The 19017-nt window shown below is 30.2% G+C and overlaps 1 protein-coding gene across 18 annotated transcripts in view; it reads right to left on the bottom strand.

The window, feature by feature from the left end:
* Pip5k59b (Phosphatidylinositol 4-phosphate 5-kinase 59B) overlaps positions 1-19017 on the bottom strand; it is a 337529-nt gene that overhangs the window by 267360 nt on the left and 51152 nt on the right. For all 18 annotated transcript variants that reach the window (XR_012480040.1, XR_012480042.1, XR_012480044.1 and 15 more), the window contains exons 4-6: positions 9606-9854; positions 9218-9535; positions 8921-9136 (exon numbers count right to left, since the gene is read on the bottom strand). Coding sequence is in view for 14 of the 18 variants with exons in the window: in XM_074250315.1 (XP_074106416.1) it covers positions 8921-9136; positions 9218-9535; positions 9606-9854 (783 nt within the window). In the remaining 4 variants the exon portion in view is untranslated. The remainder of the gene's footprint in view (positions 1-8920; positions 9137-9217; positions 9536-9605; positions 9855-19017) is intronic.

Raw genomic sequence — 19017 nt, 5'->3', positions numbered from 1 at the left:
TATGTGCTGCGAGATGTACTTTGCCTAACGGTAATCACATTGTTATAGTTTCGATTTACATTTCTGTTAATCAAAAGGTTAATGATGTAATAGATTTCATTTTTGAGGCATTATTGTCTTATACAGAAGGTGGATCAAAACTACTTGGAAAAGAATACCATTTACTGGCGCTCGTACTAAGCGGCGATTTTAATGTCGATCTTAGCAAAGATGACGGATTGAAATTAATACAATTTTTAAAATCTGAACTGAATTTAGATATTGTTTCTGATAGAGCAATGGGGACAACGAGGTATGGTACAACCATTGATACGGTATTTTCGAGATTCGTGAACCACGTATCTACCAACGTCCATGTGTCTTATTTTAGTTACCATAAACCACTTGTCACTGTAATTAAAAATGAAAGTAATGTTGATCTAATTAATATTGAAAAATAATATTTAAAAAATAAATGATAATTGTCAGATAATAATAATTACATAATTTATCAACATTCCTAATGAAATATTTGTGCACATCTGAAATTGACTATTGTGAAAAGTTTAATATAAAATATTTCGCCGATTAGTTATAATAAATGTATATAAAATGAATAAATATATGTCGGAGATAATATCGAGCTGGGTTTTCCCAGAGATTGGAAATTCCCAATATTTTAGTTTGTCTGTTAATTTTAAGCAAAATCGTAAAGCATAGAATATTAGGTATTATTTATGATTTAAGCTAGTTATATTTTTTATGGTTATAACGATGGGCTTAAGTCCGGAGTGACAATGGTCACCAAACGTAGCCGAGGTCACAGGATAGAAGTAAAAAGTATATAGTTAGAAATATCGACAGACAATGAGGGCTGTCGAAATAATTTTTGAGTGAATAAGTACTTAGGGTACTTGGGAGAGTAGTTCTCGTTGAGCATTGATCAAGTAAGGATCGCATACATCCTGCTGACCCCGGATTCGTTCTCGGTCTTATTCCCAAAACGTCTTTAACTGTTATATCAATCGCAGTAGAATATTTGTAATTAAATTTATTATTTGTACGAGTTATCGTACGTTATGTATTTTAAATCAAAGTCTTTATTATATTTGATTATTGTAAAAATAAATAAAGATGGCTGATAATGATCCAAAGGACCCTAACGATGCCCCAACCACTCTTCCTCCGACATATATATTTATATATGTATATTATTTTCATTAATTAATTTGTTAATTTACCCTTTCATATGGTATTAATCTTATTTTCAGTTGGATAAACTCTTTTTGCGTATGTTTAGACAATCGTACTTAAGGAGTAAACTCCAGTCGTGCGTCGGAGCTGACACACACAATTTTTTTTTTTTTTGTGTATTATACTCAGTGTGATTTCTCTAGAAGAAATAATCGAGTTTTCACTCGATATAAACCAGTAACTAGCCAATGATGTCAAGTAAAAACTCGAAATCGCGCCACCTAAAACTAAGTCTTAAACATTGATCATACCGACACTGTACCTCTGTTACGCGCGCGCGCGCGTGTGTGTGTGTGTGTATCTGTTTGTTTTTTTCTGTTAACCTGTACGCGTCATTATTTTAAAAAGTACTAAACAACAGTGTAAATTAATTCAAATTTGTACATGTTAACGTGTAAATATTTTACAAAATATGTTACAGAATGGATGCGGTAAAAAAAAGTTGACACAATGAATGAATTGCGACTGTGGGCGATAACATCAAATATTGCAGATTATTATTCAGACGAGTTGTTAAAAATCTAAATAAATATTTTTTCAGTTTTCTCCAATTAAAAATATTTATTTCATCACTTTATTGTTTGATTTATTATAATTATTATATTACCCTGGTGGAAATAAGATTCTGTCAGTAATCTGAATCATTATTGTGAGACTCTGAATCAGAATGCCACCAGTCTGAATCTCTCTGAAAATGTTATAATAAGAGTTGGTAAGTTAGATAAAAGCAGAAGTTATTGTTTTAGGTTATTATTTAACATCAATTTCGGTTTCTGTAAAAAGACTGAATTAGACTTATTCAAAGCTGTTGACAGAATTTCAAATGTGAAAGAATCAGAGTTTTTCAGAGATATTATGAAGTAATGTTAATAACTTTTATTTCTTGAAATAATGATATCAATTTATCGTTGTTATAAAGAAATCATTTTCTAGTGAATTTAGATTTTCCCAAAGGGTTATTAAGAGTTGATAAGATTTATTTAGTTTAACAGTAAAAAAAAGAGAATATTTCTTTTTAAAAAATTTACTTATCAGAACTGGAGAAAATTAAAAATTAAAATGTAAACAAGAACCAATGCATGTTTTGTAAAAATTTTTGATTACAAAAGTACTTCAATCCGCATCAAATCGCTCATAGTTGAACAAGTCAAAACATTAACAGCAAATAAAATGCACTTGCTGCTGAAACCAGATACTACTCGGAGAATGAATCCAATCGGTTCAAGTTTCAAGTTTCAAATAGATTTATTGATATAATTTTTCAAATGTTACATTTGTTTTATATGACAATGTATTACAAACGTACTTAAATACTAGTACCCGTTCTAGAACTCTTATCTAGTAAAAATGAGACTACATATCACAGCTGGCTTTCTTAAAAATATTTACAATCGATTTCTATCATGATCGGGGAAAATTAAAAATACAAAAACCCACTGACAGTTAAAAGTTTACATAAGGTGATAAGGCTAGTTGCCGAATTATACTATACAGAGCTGATTAGGCATTTTATATTTTAGGCACGGATGATACCGTTTTATTTTGCACACATTTTGCAAGATCTCAAGATTGTCAAGTTTTATGTTATAGAAGCTAGTGGCTAGATTTTTTATGTATGTATCGAGTAATATATTATATTTTTCATGGAGTTCAACAATTTTTGATTTATAGTTATTTTTATCCATCATACGCAGACATTTATTTTGAAGACGTTGTTATTTAATATAATTCGAGCTACAAGTATTACTCCATATTGGACAGGAATATAGCATTATTGGACGAATACAAGCTTTATATATTTTGAGTTTGTTTTTTGAAGTAACATAGCTGTTCTTACGTATGAGTGGATATAAAATCGATATAGCTGCATGAAATTTATTGACTGTTAGTGCAATATGTTGGGAATACGATAGTTTTTTGTCTAATGTTAATCCAAGGTATTTGGCCGAGTCTGTTATTTGGAAATCTGCCTCAAACATTTTTAGTTTGACAGAGTATTATGCTTTTTCATGTGAGAAAATAGTCGCTGTAGTTTTCCCAGTGTTGATTTTGATTTTCCATTTGGTAAATGGATGGTTGGGCAGATCATTGATATAAATAAGAAATAGTGATGGACCCAGGATGGAGCCTTGGGGTACACCAGCGACTATTTTCCTACTGGAGCTGTTAATATTATTAATGTTTACATAGAAAGTTCTATTGGCGAGATAGTCATCAACAAACTTTGTAATGTAATCTGGAATTCCGTATGATTTCATTTTATAAATTAATCCACTGTGCCATACTGTGTCGAAAGCTTTTTAATGTCCAATAATAGTAAGCCCGTGCTTCGGCCTTTGTTGAAATTGAAGCTAATGTGATCAGTTAAACACGCTAGTTGTTGAGACGTGCCGTGGGATTTTCTAAATCCAAATTATTCGGGTAAAAGTATCTTGTTGCTTTCCAGATACGTAACAAGACGTTTATTGATGACTATCTCAGAAATTTTCCCCAGCGCTGGAAGTAGGCTGATTGGTCGATAGCTTTTTAGAATCCAATCGGTATTTAATTTGGACTATCACATGTATAAATTAACTTTCTAGGTAGGAAAGAATTTTCTACCCACACGCCACCTATTAGAAACTAAGAACACTCAAAGGTTCTAACTGTAAATTCGTAAACTAAAATATGTTTAGTATCAATTAATTCCAGCAGATAGCGTGTGGATAGAAAATTCTTTCCTACCTAGAAAGTTGACTTAAATATTTGATAGTCCAAATTAAATACTGATTGGATTCACTCTTTGAGTACTATCTGTTTCCAACAGCAAGTGCACTTCATTAGCTGTTGATGTTTTGACTTGCTCAATTATGAGTGATTCGATGCGCATTGAAGTATTTTCGTAATGAAAATATTATTTTAAAAAAACTTTTACAAAACATGCATTAATTCTTTTTTATAGTTTTATTTTCAATTTTCTCCAATTCAGATAAGTAATTTTTTTGAAAAGAAAAGTTCTCTTCTTTTCCTGTAAAACTGAATAAGTCTTATTAAGTCTTAGTAACTCTTTGAGAAAGTCCGAAACTGCCGGGAAAATTTGACTTTTTAAGAGTTTTGCAAAGTTTTGAAGACCTATTAAGTCTTTCCTTTACTTAGTTAGAGATGTGAAGACTTTCGAAAAGTCTTATTCAGAGTTATAAAGACTTGGCATTTCTAAATTACTTGACCGATTAAGCTCATCTTCGAACTTAACTTCGGTACCTATCTGTAGAATAAGTATGTTGAGTTTGGTAAAGATCCGTTGTAAATTGGTGACGCTATCGTCGTGACAAGCTGCGTTATATCGTGTATATATATATATATATATATATATATATATATATATATATATATATATATATATATATATATATATAAAACTTTTGAACCATATGTATTTTCTGACTCAGCTCGTCGAGTTAAGTCGGAATATAGCAACATTTTTCAAAAGTTCCGTCATGAGAACCAATGCAATAGTTAGATTTCTATGAAATCTACTAAAAAGAAATGTATTTTATTTTAAAAAAAGCGTGGGGTGCATGGATCAACATGAGTAGAGTGATTATCATTTTTATAATATCTTAAAAAGCATCCCACGCTTTTTTTTAAATAATATACGTTTTTTTTATTTACATTATTATTAATTTACATTTATTGAAATTTTTAACACTATTCTTGATTTAAATTTATTAAAACTTATTTTCTATTTTTTTAGTTGGGTTTTCTATAAAAAGCGTGTTTTTTAGTTTTTTTAAACTATTATTTATTTTCTATTTTTTAGTTTTATTTATTTATAAAAACTTTTTTTTTTTTAGTTTTTTTAAACTATTATGTGCTTTGTTGAATTAAAAATTCTCTTTAGTGTTCGAAAATTTGTTAATATTAGATAAATCGGCTAACGATAATAGTTGAAAATTCAAATTTCTGTCTTATTGACTATAGATGAAAATGATATAAATTAACAAAAATCTTATTTTGCAAATTGAAAAATGGAATAATTTTATCAAATTAGTCTATTGTCATCGGTCTTCGATAAATCTACAAAGTTTGAACGAAATCTAGCGGTTTAAAGTGGGTCAAAATCGCGCCCGAAGAAGCCGGTTACAAACAAACATACAAACATACAAGTGAAACTAATAAAAAGCATGTAATAATAAAAAAGCATGTAATAATAAAAAAGCATGTAATAATAAAAAAGCATGTAATAATAAAAAAGCATGTAATAATAAAAAAGCATGTAATAATAATAAAAGGAACAAGTTTAGCACTTTTGCGAATAATTCGTTTTTCTGTTCTATGTTTGTGGAAAATAAACATGAAACGTCACGATTTACCGGTAATTTTAGATTATTTAAATAATTCAATTCAAAACCAACGAAGTTGATAAATTTTCTTAAATTAGTTTTACTAGACATTGTTTTCTTATTTTTTATCAAAAAAAAAAAATTATTTTTGTTACGTAAATAACATTAAAAAACCCAACCTCTATTGAGGAGTAATTAAAATGAAAGACAATAGAGTTCACTAATTGTCACTAACACGTGGGTTGCAAATTTCTAAGGATAATTTCAATTTAAATTTGAATATTGACAGCAATAACCACTTAATTTTATAGGAGATAAATAGTACAATGCAAATATTAATATTCATAAAAACATAAACATAAAATATTAAGATTTGGTTTTTGGATGATGATTTTTCTAGGTTAAACTGCGATTAATTGATATTTAAAAGGAAATATATTAAAACTAACTGAAATCGAAATATATCTATTTCATAAATGTTTCTACTAAATCATTCTGTTTCATAAATTTTCATGGTTTTTTTTTCTGGTTTTTACTGGATTTTAAGACAATTTTTGATCTAGGGATTCTGATGTTGCTGATTGAAAAAATCAACTATTTTTCCTAATAATCACTCAACTTGTATTCGTTGAATATTTCTTCAACAAAAACATTTTCGAAGTAACAATAATATTCTAAACATATGAAACTGCAGGCAGTATAAAAAGTTTACCAAGCATAAATTGATATTATCGATATATTACATAATATAGTTAAAAATTCATAAAAATAAAACTAGTTAATTATGTAACTTTTAGCCATCAATAATACGGAAAATCTCATCTATGCAAATAGCGCGAAATTTCCGAAAAAAATCAAATTTCAAAGATCCGTAAAAACTTAAATAATGACAACTGAATTTTGACTCAAAGAAATTTTTTTTCAAAAATTTTATGCTTAAATAAGTCCACACATTTTATCAAAAAAAAAAAAATTTCTTCACAGCTTGGAGGAAAAAATACTGTTTAAAATGGTATCCTCCATGTTATGTAGATGGGAAAACTTTAAGTCCGATAAAAAACGTCTCAAAATTGAAATTAAGAGCTGGCCTTTTGACAGAATTTTTGTTTGGACAAATCCTATCAGATTTTAAACTGAGAGTAAATAAGAAAAATATCGTCTTATTTTGGCACACTATATATATTCGAGTGTCCTTTATTTTCTTAGTTCATTTTTTTTTCGCTGCCGTCCTCTGGATTTTCAGTTCTTGACCTAAAAAAAAATTATCTTAGACAAATAAGCTCTTACTTACTAAATTGAACCATGCCGAAATCGAGTTACTATTAGTTGTGGTGAAATGTCACTACAACTATGATCGATGCATATTCTGATGGGAAGTTGAATGCTTTACAAAAATGTTCAGTTATAATATTTTTATAAGTTCATTTCTTCAGAACTTATTTGTGGTTTAAGTTGTGTTCATAGTTATTATCATAGTTTTTCAGTCTTGCTATAAAATTTCGTGTGTTATAATCATTTATTTTATTTATAAATTAATGATTAAAAAACGGTAAGGAGAATTTATCTGAAATTGCGGTAGTGAATTATTAATATATTTATCTTTCAATAAAAAAAAATTTCATAATTTTCTTAAAATATGCCTTGCAAGACCCTACTGGCTTAATCATTTTTCGTTTAACGTAAAGCGATATATTTTGATCGAAATAAGCCAAAGCACCTTTCTCACCAGTTAAATACCTCAGATTTTTTTTTAATTTGTCCAATAATGCCTTAAAAATCTTCTTATCAGCCGCCTTGCATTGATACACAGTCTTGATATAATTTAAATCTTGGTATGAAGCTGATGCTGCAAGTGCTACAAACCAAAATGATAGATAAATAAATTCTATGAATGAACAAATATCCAAAATTTTGTTGCGTTTCAAGATCTAACTCGAAAATGTCCCGAACAATATATATTTTCAGCAAATAAATCGCTTTTGATATCTAGCGTGCATGGCAAAACGCACCTAGTTTGTAAAATTTGATTCCACCAGCACTCTAATAATGCGACTAAAAATTGCTTGACAAATAAATATGAATAAAGCCAGAAAAATACAAATAAACAGAAATATTATTAAGAATGTATCCAATACATCGTATTGTGACGTTACCGTGACTATTAATCTTTTCAATAAAATTTTTGGAACATTTATAGATGAAATAAATGATTATATCACATGAAACTTTATAGCAAGAGTGAAAAACTATGATGATAACTGTGAACACAACTTAAAACACAAATTACTTCTATACACTTAAAGCACAAATTACTTCTAAAGAAATCATTTTATCAAAAAATTATAATAGAAATTGTTTGTAAAGCGTTCAATTTTCCATCAGAATATACATCGATCATAATTGTAGTGACATCTTTTTCAAAGGAAAAAAATTAATTGCAACAAGTTCCAAATCCGTATGTTATTTAAATGGGAAATGTAACACGATTTCGGCACAGTTTAATTTGGTAATTAAGAGCTTATTTGTGGAAGATATTTTTTTTTAGATCAAGAACTAAAAATCTAGGGGGCGGCAGCGAAAAAAAAACCAACTCGGAAAATAACAGACACTCTAATATATATATATATATATATATATATATATATATATATATATATATATATATATATATATATATATATATATATATATAATCGTGGTCATTAATTAAAGTATGTTTTCAATATTACTGGAAAATAGTCGTTTGTAAACTAGAACGTCTCAACTAGATATATTTCTTTCAAGAATTTTTGTCTCTTGGTTCTTGGGATAGGCGATAACATTGATTTAAGATGTTACCGACTTGTGTTAAGAATGGCCTTTTTTTTGAGTCATTAATTTACTTATTATTTCCAAGAAATAATTTTTTTTTGGTATAATAATTAAAAACTATTTTGTTTTCGAACTATACTTTGATGAATTATTTTAAGTTTTTTAAACGATAATGTTATTTTGGTTGAAAAACTAAATGTATCGATTGAAGATAATACAGCTCTCAAGCCAAGAAAATCTAAATCAAGACAAGAAATTCTTGTCTTTGAAAGCAAAATAATCATTTGTCTTCCAAAATAAATTCTTAGATCAAGAAAATATCTCTTGAGTCAACATAAATTTTCTATCAGTATAGGAATTCAAATTGCGCCCATACGTGCGCGCTGTAATCCTGAACCAATGAGGTTTCTAACGAAATCTACCTAAACAACTGCAAGAAAATTGACTTTCTTGGAAAAATGCTCAAGATTATTTATAGCTCCCTACATCTCAAAGGACGTTAAATAAAATATGTTTTTACACGGGTGTTTGTAAGGAAAGTAAGAGAATATTACCAATTTTTCTCGGGATGCTTGATCCAAATTATGAATTCCAACGAGAAGAGAATAATCCATAATTTTAAAACTTTCTAAAACTCGACAATCTCTTTGAATTGTTTTAACTAATGCATTGTATGTATCTGCTTCCAAAAAAATGCCTTCTGGATGATGCTCCATAAAATCTAAATCTTTGTAAGTAGGCGACTTTTTGGATCTTTCACTTCTAGATGCCTAAGATGGAAAATTGAAAATTACTTTAATGAAAATATTCATGATAACAATAAAATTAAATCAATTGCAAAAAAAAATCACCTTTCTTTTATATGTTGATCCTTTTAAGTCGTATTTTTGATGTAATTTTACTGCTGATGGTAAAAGATTATTCATAGCAACTAATCGTACATTTTTACTATTACAACGATAACAATATAATCCAAAAAACTTTGGTAATAAGGTTCTAGGATTTTGATTTAAATTCATATAATAACCCGGTAAAAGAGTTTGTAAAAATTCTCCCTCTTTATGCTGTACAGTTTTTATAATAAATTCATCATCTTCCGTTAAATAAAATATACTTCCACTGGCTCCAGGGTTAGATAATTCTCTCAATGGTGCACTGCACATTGACATCTGTTATGGAAAATTCTTGATAAGAAAAGTATTTGCTAAATACAAAACAGATATTTAGATCTACACATACCAAGAAGTCATCGGGTTGAATTCCAAAGAGGTCTCTAAAATACCGAAATGCTATTGGAGCGTAATTTTTGAATTTGAACTCAGAGAAGTGATGTGCTGGTGTATGGTTTGAACCTTCACTTGGAAAATTCGTTGTTTCAACAGTCATGAAATCTTGCATCAATAAATCTCTCTCAGGCTTACTAGCTAATCCACCAACGGCATGTTGAATTCCTAGTTGTATTGATCCCATAATTTGAGTCGTTTGTATCTACACAATACTTTAATTAATAATGTTGAATTGATTATGTATTAAAATAAAAAGTATGACTCTCATTTTTTATAAGAAATGTAATGTTAAATTATAGTAATTAGTATTAATAAAAATAAAAAAAAATGAAATGACAATGATTGAAACTCAAGATAAAATGGTCATTGACCATAATTTACATTTCAACTCAAATTTCTAACTATTTGATATCTGTTTATTGATTTTATAATGGAACTTATTGCATAGCTATATTTTAAATACATAACAAATCCTGAATTTAAGAAACACTATAAGCCTGGATAACCGTCTTATCAATACAGTATTAGGTGACTAAACCCAGATCATCGTATCAGCTGTAGAGAAAATTATTCCCAAATCATCGGGACTTTCAAAAACGAAAAAAGTCCCTCGGTTGAACCAAAAATGTTCAATCCTTCGATGAAAAAAAAAAGTGATGAAACTCTACAACATAACTGAGACAATGATCCAAACAATATAGTCAACATTGGAAAAATGATCTATTTAGAAATTTTGAGATCTTCTAGCTCTACAACAGAGCTTTTTATACTTATTTGAGCTCAAAAATCTAGTAATTGTTGCAAGAATACTTTTTAGGAAATTTTAAATTGCGATCGAATCAACCGTTTTTGATAAGGCTGACAGCAATCGATAGAGTTTTTCAAGCCCAAAATGATGATTTATTATTTACCAAACAATTCGAAACAATCTCGTCAAATTTTTAAGTTTGGTAAAGAAAGAAAAAACAACGAATTGATCGATAAACCAGCTCGAAAAATATTTTGAACGAACGTGATTTAGAAAACTTCATTTTTCGGTTTTTTTTGAAATTTCTCAAAATCTATCGCAACGAATAAGTTTCAACTTACGAGGAAGTCTATGTTTTGCGGAACCCTATCGAATGGTGTCAATCTCGTTCTAACCAGTTGAGCCTTTAAATCAGTTTGTAAAAGTTAACAAATTTAACAAATCATTTGAAAAATCCGTTGCGTAAAATTCTAAAAAAATACTGAAAAAAAAATGTAAAAAATAATATCTAATGGCAAAAATAACAATTCATAATTTTTAGCAGGATAAAAAAAATTGATTTAATTTTCAAAAATCAAAAAGAAAATAGTATCACGAAGTCCCACGACCGCAACCACCTGAAAAGTTGTGGAGTAGATAGTATTATGTGGTCAAAAATTTCCAGAAAAATCATGTATGCATGATTTTCAGAAAACGACTGTAAAGTTTTAAAACTCGAAAATAACCAGGAAAAATTTTTCCAAAAAATTATTCGAATTTTTTTCTAAAAAATATACGGAAAAACAAAACTTTTTTATCCTATGAGTTTTTTAATTTAAATCATTTTTCAAAAAGTTGTGAGCAAAAAATCATGAAGAGCAGTTTTTTTGAAAATTCCATATCTTTTAAACCAATGATCAAAAAAATCTTAAAATATAGGAGGATTTTGATAAATACTAAAAAATACCAAAAAATAACAAAAATTAAAAATCAAAATTTTTAATTTCTTCCAATAAAATATTTCTCATAAAATTATCCATTTGCAAATATTTACTTGAATTAAATTATATTGCTAAATTTAGTACTGTCAATTATATTCAGTATATGAGGTTATGTACGGGATATAACGCAAACCGGTGTTTTGTGTTATGTTAAGCCAGTAAGTCTGTCCTGGCCGAAAAGCGCTATAATCAGCTTGTAAGATTTTAATTTTTTTATGCTTATTGGCTTACTAAGTTTAGTAAGAACTTACTTCGGCCAAACACACCCATTATAAAAAAATTAGAAAAACGGTTGGCCCTAAAGGCAACTTCCCGCTAATTTTATATTTAAGCGCTCAAAATTGTACTAACTCCGAGCTCAAAAATCTGGTAAAAGTTTAATCGATATACATATAAGTGAAATATCACTAACTCATCACCAGATCTCCGAACTTATTAGACCGATTCATTTAAAATTTGACATAGGTACTCCGATTTTACGCAATCCCTAGCCAAAATGGATTTTACGTCGAACATCACGTATGCTACCCGGGTAAAAAAAATTATATATAATTCTATAGAACCATATATAATCTATATATGATTTCATATAATTTATATATAACTATATGTTTTTACATATGTGCGTTTTTAAGATTATATAAGACTATATATAATAGGGTGGTCCTTATGTTGGGTTTTTTGAAATTTTTTTTCACGATAGTTCAAAATCGGTTCAAAATCTATAAAAAAAAAATCATGCCAAGTTATAGCTCTTAATTTTAATATTAACCCGCGCCCCCCGACGGTCAAAGTTTTAAAGGAAAATAACATGGGAAAAGTTATATTTTTACTTTGGAATTTTTTACGTCATAAACTAACCAACAAATCACATCAAAAAATATTTTTTCTAATGCAAAATTTAACGGTCTACAAAAAGGTCTCTTATCATTTTTGATAATTCTAACGGTTTTGAAGTTATTCGAGGTCTAAATTGAAACTATAATCTTTTCCATAGTTTTTTCTGTTTTTTTGGTCATTTAATAGTTCATAAATCATGAACCGGTTATTCTTTATAATCTCATTGGATTTTTTTGTTTAGAAAATTTTCAAAGTAAGTGTAACTTTGGAATAATAGTAACACCAATTCATTTTTTTAGCCTGAACTGTCGAACATTTTAAAGATTTTTAACTTTTTTTAGATACAAAAGAAATTCGGGACCTATTGTCTCGATTTTTATTGTTATTGGTACAAATATCAACAAACTCCAATTTCAAATTTTGATTTCTGGTTAAAAACATTTTAGAAACCGATCATGCCGCCATCTATTAGATTTTACTTCAATCTCTAACACTAAAATTAATTCTCAGATTACTCATAACCTACATTTATTTCTCAGCTTGATCAAAATCGTTCAATTACTAGTACTGATGCCTTTTTGATATATAAATAAATTTTTGAGTTCATTTATCCGATATTTAAGTAATCAGTTAAATATGGAGTTATCACGTTTACGTCAAAACATTTTTTGATTGGTGATGTTGACGTTCAAATCGTAGGTAACAAATTACCATCGAAATTGCAAGCTTTGAAAGTGTTATTTTTTTATACACGTATTTTAAATAATACTATCACAGATAGTGTTGCTGCAGTGATTGATGAAATTATTGTGTTTTGGAAGAAAGCTCGAATTCCCGTTCAAGATATGCAAAGATGTTGAGATAAGTTGAAAAAACTGTATGATGAGTGGCGCATACTTCTTAAACATAGAAATCGGAGTGAAGTTGCTGTGAAAAAACAAAATGAATTTTCCTGTTCATTAAAAAAATTATTTGACATCGCACCGTCAAATGTATTTGAAATGGTTGATGAAAATTCCAAAGAATTCTTGAATAATCAGAGATCAGATGAACGAATTGGTTTTATTGCAAATATTAAGACGAAATACGATGACGATGAAATTGGTGTTAAAAAATTAGAGAAACAATTGGATTTCGAAAAACGAAAATTGGAAAGTGAAAAAGAAAAATCATTATTTGGTAAATTATAATAATCAACTTACTCATTGATATTTTATTATTTTATAGTGAAGATATTTTTTGTCACCTGAAAAAAGGTGAAGATAATAAACTACGGCAAATATGTGTTTTTGTGACAATGGTTTATGTTGAAGCTTGGTTTTCGTCGTCAAATAGTGTCAAAGCTCCGTACCATGATCTACAGTTTATAAAAGAACTCAACAACTTTAAGGCAATCAACAGTAATCTTGCTACTGTGGCAATTAGTAGATTTATGAATCACTTGTGGTATTTATCACCAGAATTAGCAGTCATGGCTATTTTTGATGAGGAAGTTTCACAAGAAACAAAATTAAAAATTGTCGCTAAGCTGCGTAAAGAAGAAGAAACAATTGTGATTGATGATATTCCGGAAGAAGACTTGGATTATACTAGTGAAAAATGTAGTGTTAAACGCTTTCAAACTAAGAGCATAACTGAATTATTATATAATGATATTGACTTTTTCGTAACTGCAGAATCGATCAATTTTTCAATAGATTCGAGTTACAAACAGAATTTTTAAAGATTCATCCTTCTGAATGGGCTCATAATGAACACTATAAAACTGCATTACGATTCGCTAAAAACTATCGGTTGTGAATGACTGTGCTGAAAGAGGAGCTAAACTAGTGCAAGATTTTTGTAATCGTTATACTAAGGATGAAAAACAAATGCAATACGTGTTACAATTGGTTAAAGATCATCGTCAAATGTTTCCTGACGCACTTAAAAAAACTAATGTAAAAACTTCATGAAAGTATCTGTAATTAAAAATAAAAATGGTAATGTTTGTACATTTTCGATTCATTAAAATATTAATAATACACTTCTTTAATTGATTAATACTTTTCACGTAAATTATAGTTCAAAATTATATGCATAAGTAAAAAAGTAATCTAATATGAATAATAACCCGTCTATGATTGTTGAATTATTAAATGACTAGAAAAAACTATGAAAAAGATTATAGTTTCAATTTAGACCTCGAATAACTTCAAAACCGTTAGAATTATCAAAAATGATAAGAGACCTTTTTTATAGACCGTTAAATTTTGCATTAGAAAAAATATTTTTTGATGTGATTTGCTGGTTAGTTTATGACGTAAAAAATTCCAAAGTAAAAATATAACTTTTCCCATGTTATTTTCCTTTAAAACTTTGACCGTCGGGGGGCGCGGGTTAATAATAAATTAAGAGCTATAACTTGGCATGATTTTTTTTTTATAGATTTTGAACCGATTTTGAACTATCGTGAAAAAAAATTTCAAAAAACCCAACATAAGGACCACCCTAATATATAAGTACATATAATTCATATATAACTATATGTCATTACATGTGTTTATTTTTAATATTTGCTCGAGCATAAATATTCAAGTTCTCATCAAGAAAACCTTCGGATATAATCAAAAAGCGATCATTTTCGTGGACTTCATAATTAATTGGATTTCCCAACAACGAATAAATTTGTAACTCTCGAGCTTGTTCATTATGATTAGTTTCTTCTATCTTACATTTAAGCATTTGTACACCTTGAATAATTTTTAAGTTATTAACTTCAAGGCTTTCATGTATTTTAATTTAGAGGATTTATTAAAATTTAACCAATTAAATAATTGTCTTCGAATAAATTAATTTATTAATAGTCAATAAATCTTTCTATCTGTGTATATTGATAATTAATAATTTTCAAACAAAATAAAAAATTTTGTTCGTTACGCATCGATCATGCATACGATTTGCATTACTTGTAGTTGTTAAAAACTCTGTCATTTAAGTAAGTCTCATAGGTAAACGGGTAAAGTATTAGTCTTTCAAGCGTCAGGTCCCAGGTTCGGTTCTCGCGCGTGACGGTTTTTTTTCTATGGAAATAATTCTATATAATTATATACAGTTATCAATAATTACACTACTGGAAAAAATTAAGGGATCAAAAAAAAATTCCAAATTTTTCGGTAGTTTTCAACAGGCCGTAACGTTGAGAGAAATGGTCGTACAGGAAATAAAAAAAAAGGAAATTGTAGCTCCAAGTGTCTAGTTTTTGGATTAGAACTTCAAAATTTTGTAGCCTCCGCGGTTTCTGAGTAATCGTAGAAAAACCAGCAACAAAAAAATTCTCAAAATTTTTTTAGTTTTTTTTTTGGTCTACGGGCGTGGAAAAAATTTTTTTAGCTTAACCACTATATGGATCGGATACTTTGTTCATTTAGCTTTAATTTCTTTTTTAAACACCCTGATACGTCCACTCCTCGCTGAGATATCAGTCTTCAAATGGAAAAGGATCTTTTTGTCCTTGATTATCGATATCTCAGCAACCAATGATCGCACAGAAAGTTAAAGGTGGGTTTCAAGAACTTGAATGAATTCCCTTAACGACTGTCCATTGTTTTTTCGAAAAAAATTTTTCTTTCCGTCACATGAATTTGAAAATGCAACAAAAAAGGACTTTTAGTGGTTTTTGGAAAATCAAGCGCTGGATCGAAAATATTGAGGAAACCACTAATATTAAGTGTGCCTTTTACAGTTCAATATGTCCACAAAAACCCTACAAAGAATCAAATTAATCCAGCCAGCCGTTTTTTTGTTTCACTTGATCGAATTTTTGAAAAATTAAAGGATCACGTTTTTGCTCTGAAACGCTCATAATTTTTAAAAATGAGAAAAAATGGTTTTTTCGAGCTTTTTCCACATTTTCGTTCCAAAAGTGCTTAAATTTAAAAAAAAAAAAAAAAATTCAAAAAAAAATTTTCAAAAAAAAATTTTTCGAAAAAAAAAAATTAAAAAAAAATTTTTTTGGAAAAATTTTTTTAACAAGTTAAGGAAACTCAAAAAACCATCGCCCAATGATTTTTATCACCTTTCCACCGCTGCATTCCTTGATTCTACTGATCTCCTTTTAATTAAATTAATAAAAAAGTTAATACCCCCAATCGAATTTCGATTTTTTCATACGCTTTTCGGAGTTTTTTTTTCTTTTCTTTTTGTGAATCCTTAGCAAATCGCTTCATTCAACAGTTTTTTCAAAACTAATCCCTCTGCGCTAAAAAAATTTTTTTAATTTTTTGGTCAAAATTGAAAATTTCTGACTTTTGATTCTTAATCATGGTTAGACAACATTTATCGGAGGTGGAAGTCGCTCGGTTAGTGACTCTTATCGACGAAGGTTACACTCAACATGCAGTTGCTATCCGGATGGGTGTAAGTCAATCTGTCGTATCTCGAGCTTATACCAGATACCAAGAGACGAATCAATATCATCGTCGCCCCGGACAAGGTCGCCATCGAGTCACTAATGCCCGCGATGATCGAACAATTGTTAGAGAAGTTCGACGACAACCTTTCGTCAATGCGAATATTGTCGCTCGAAACTTCCCCAATCGCAGACAACAGCAACAACAACAGCAACAGCGACGACGGCATCAAGTGCGAAACATTTGCTCTCGAACAATCATCAACCGTCTTCGTGAAACTGGGTTACACGCACGACATCCTAATCGTGTACCCCTGTTGACAGCAAGACATCGTCGAGCTCGTTTAGCGTATGCTTACGATCATCGAAATTGGAACTTGAGGGAATGGACAAATGTTTTATTCACTGATGAGTCTCGTTTTAATCTGTATGGCAACGATCGACGTCCTCTCGTTTGGCGCCGTCGTGGAGAACGTTTTCGCCAGAACTTTGTCCGTCCAGTCGTTGCCTACGGCGGTGGATCAGTTATGGTGTGGGGCGGCGTTTCACGAAATTGGAGAACACCTTTGGTAATTGTACGCGAAAATTTGACAGCTAGACGTTACATCGACCAAATTTTAAGGCCCATTGTTCTGCGCAGACGACAACATCTGAGGTCGTTCATATTGATGCAAGATAATGCACGTCCACACACAGCCAACATTACCCGGCGCTTCTTTGAGCGGCATGACATCACATTGTTCCGACACCCAGCAATGAGTCCAGATCTCAACCCCATAGAGCACGTTTGGGACATAATGGGCCGTCGGTTGCGCAGAGAGTATCCAAATTTGCAGAACTTAGCTGCTTTGGAGCGCGCGCTTCAGCACATTTGGAATACCATTCCGCAGCCTCAAATTACCGTCTGCATAAACATGGCTGAACGTTTGAGAGCCGTTATTGAAAACAGGGGTGGTAATACCCGGTAATGAACCAACAAAAACCTTCAGAGAATGAGTTTGGAGTCATTAAATACGGTGGAACTGACGAGCCACCGGGTCTCAATTCTCCTGAAATACCTCACACACACACACACACACACACACACACACACACACACACACACACACACACACACACACACACACACACACACACACACACACACACACACACACACACACACACACACACACACACACACACACACACACACACACACACACACACACACACACACACACACACACACACACACACACACACACACACACACACACACACACACAGAAGCGTAAATCCGACCGCGCGACCTCCACGTGGTACGCTTTGGATAACGCTAATGCCGGCGGTAATTGTTTTCTTAAACTTTTCAAGAGAAAAAATTTCAAAAAAATTTTTTTTAATTTTTTTTTTTCAATTTAAGCACTTTCTGGAACAAAAATGTGGAAAAAGCTCGAAAAAACAATTTTTTTCTCATTTTTAAAAATTATGAGCTTTTCAGAGCAAAAACGTGATCCTTTAATTATTTCAAAAATTCGATCAAGTGAAACAAAAAAACGGCTGGCTGGATTAATTTGATTCTTTGTAGGGTTTTTGTGGACATATTGAACTGTAAAAGGCACACTTAACATTAGTGGTTTCCTCAATATTTTCGATCCAGCTCTTGATTTTCCAAAAACCACTAAAAGCCCTTTTTTGTTGCATTTTCAAATTCATGTGACGGAAAGAAAAAATTTTTTTCGAAAAAACAATGGACAGTCGTTAAGGGGAATTCATTCAAGTTCTTGAAACCCACCTTTAACTTTCTGTGCGATCATTGGTTGCTGAGATATCGATAATCAAAGACAAAAAGATCCTTTTCCATTTGAAGACCGATATCTCAGCGAGGAGTGGACGTATCAGGGTGTTTAAAAAAGAAATTAAAGCTAAATGAACAAAGTATCCGATCCATATGGTGGTTAAGCTAAAAAAATTTTTTCCACGCCCGTAGACCAAAAAAAAACTCTAAAAAAATTTTGAGAATTTTTTTGTTGCTGGTTTTTCTACGATTACTCAGAAACCGCGGAGGCTACAAAATTTTGAAGTTCTAATCCAAAAACTAGACACTTGGAGCTACAATTTCCTTTTTTTTTATTTCCTGTACGACCATTTCTCTCAAAGTTACGGCCTGTTGAAAACTACCGAAAAATTTGGAATTTTTTTTTGATCCCTTAATTTTTTCCAGTAGTGTATATAGGGCCATTTTTCATCTATAACTATATATGGTATTATATATAATTATATCTAATTATATATAACTTTTTTTACCCGGGTACCCCATCCTCTTTCTCTCATTCTTCCCCTTCACTTTCGTGCTTTATCCCCACGTGCTCTATAATCTTTCCCCTTCCCTATCTATCTCTGTCTTTTGAGGGGAGGAATATCA

The sequence above is a fragment of the Cotesia typhae genome, unplaced genomic scaffold (genome assembly GCF_013202065.1).
Source record: "Cotesia typhae breed Kobodo isofemale line unplaced genomic scaffold, CoteBio_Ctyphae contig_56, whole genome shotgun sequence".
In the NCBI taxonomy this organism is placed as follows: domain Eukaryota; kingdom Metazoa; phylum Arthropoda; class Insecta; order Hymenoptera; family Braconidae; genus Cotesia; species Cotesia typhae.
Note: the sequence above shows the minus strand (reverse complement) of the source record. Positions and strands in the feature narration are given on the sequence as shown.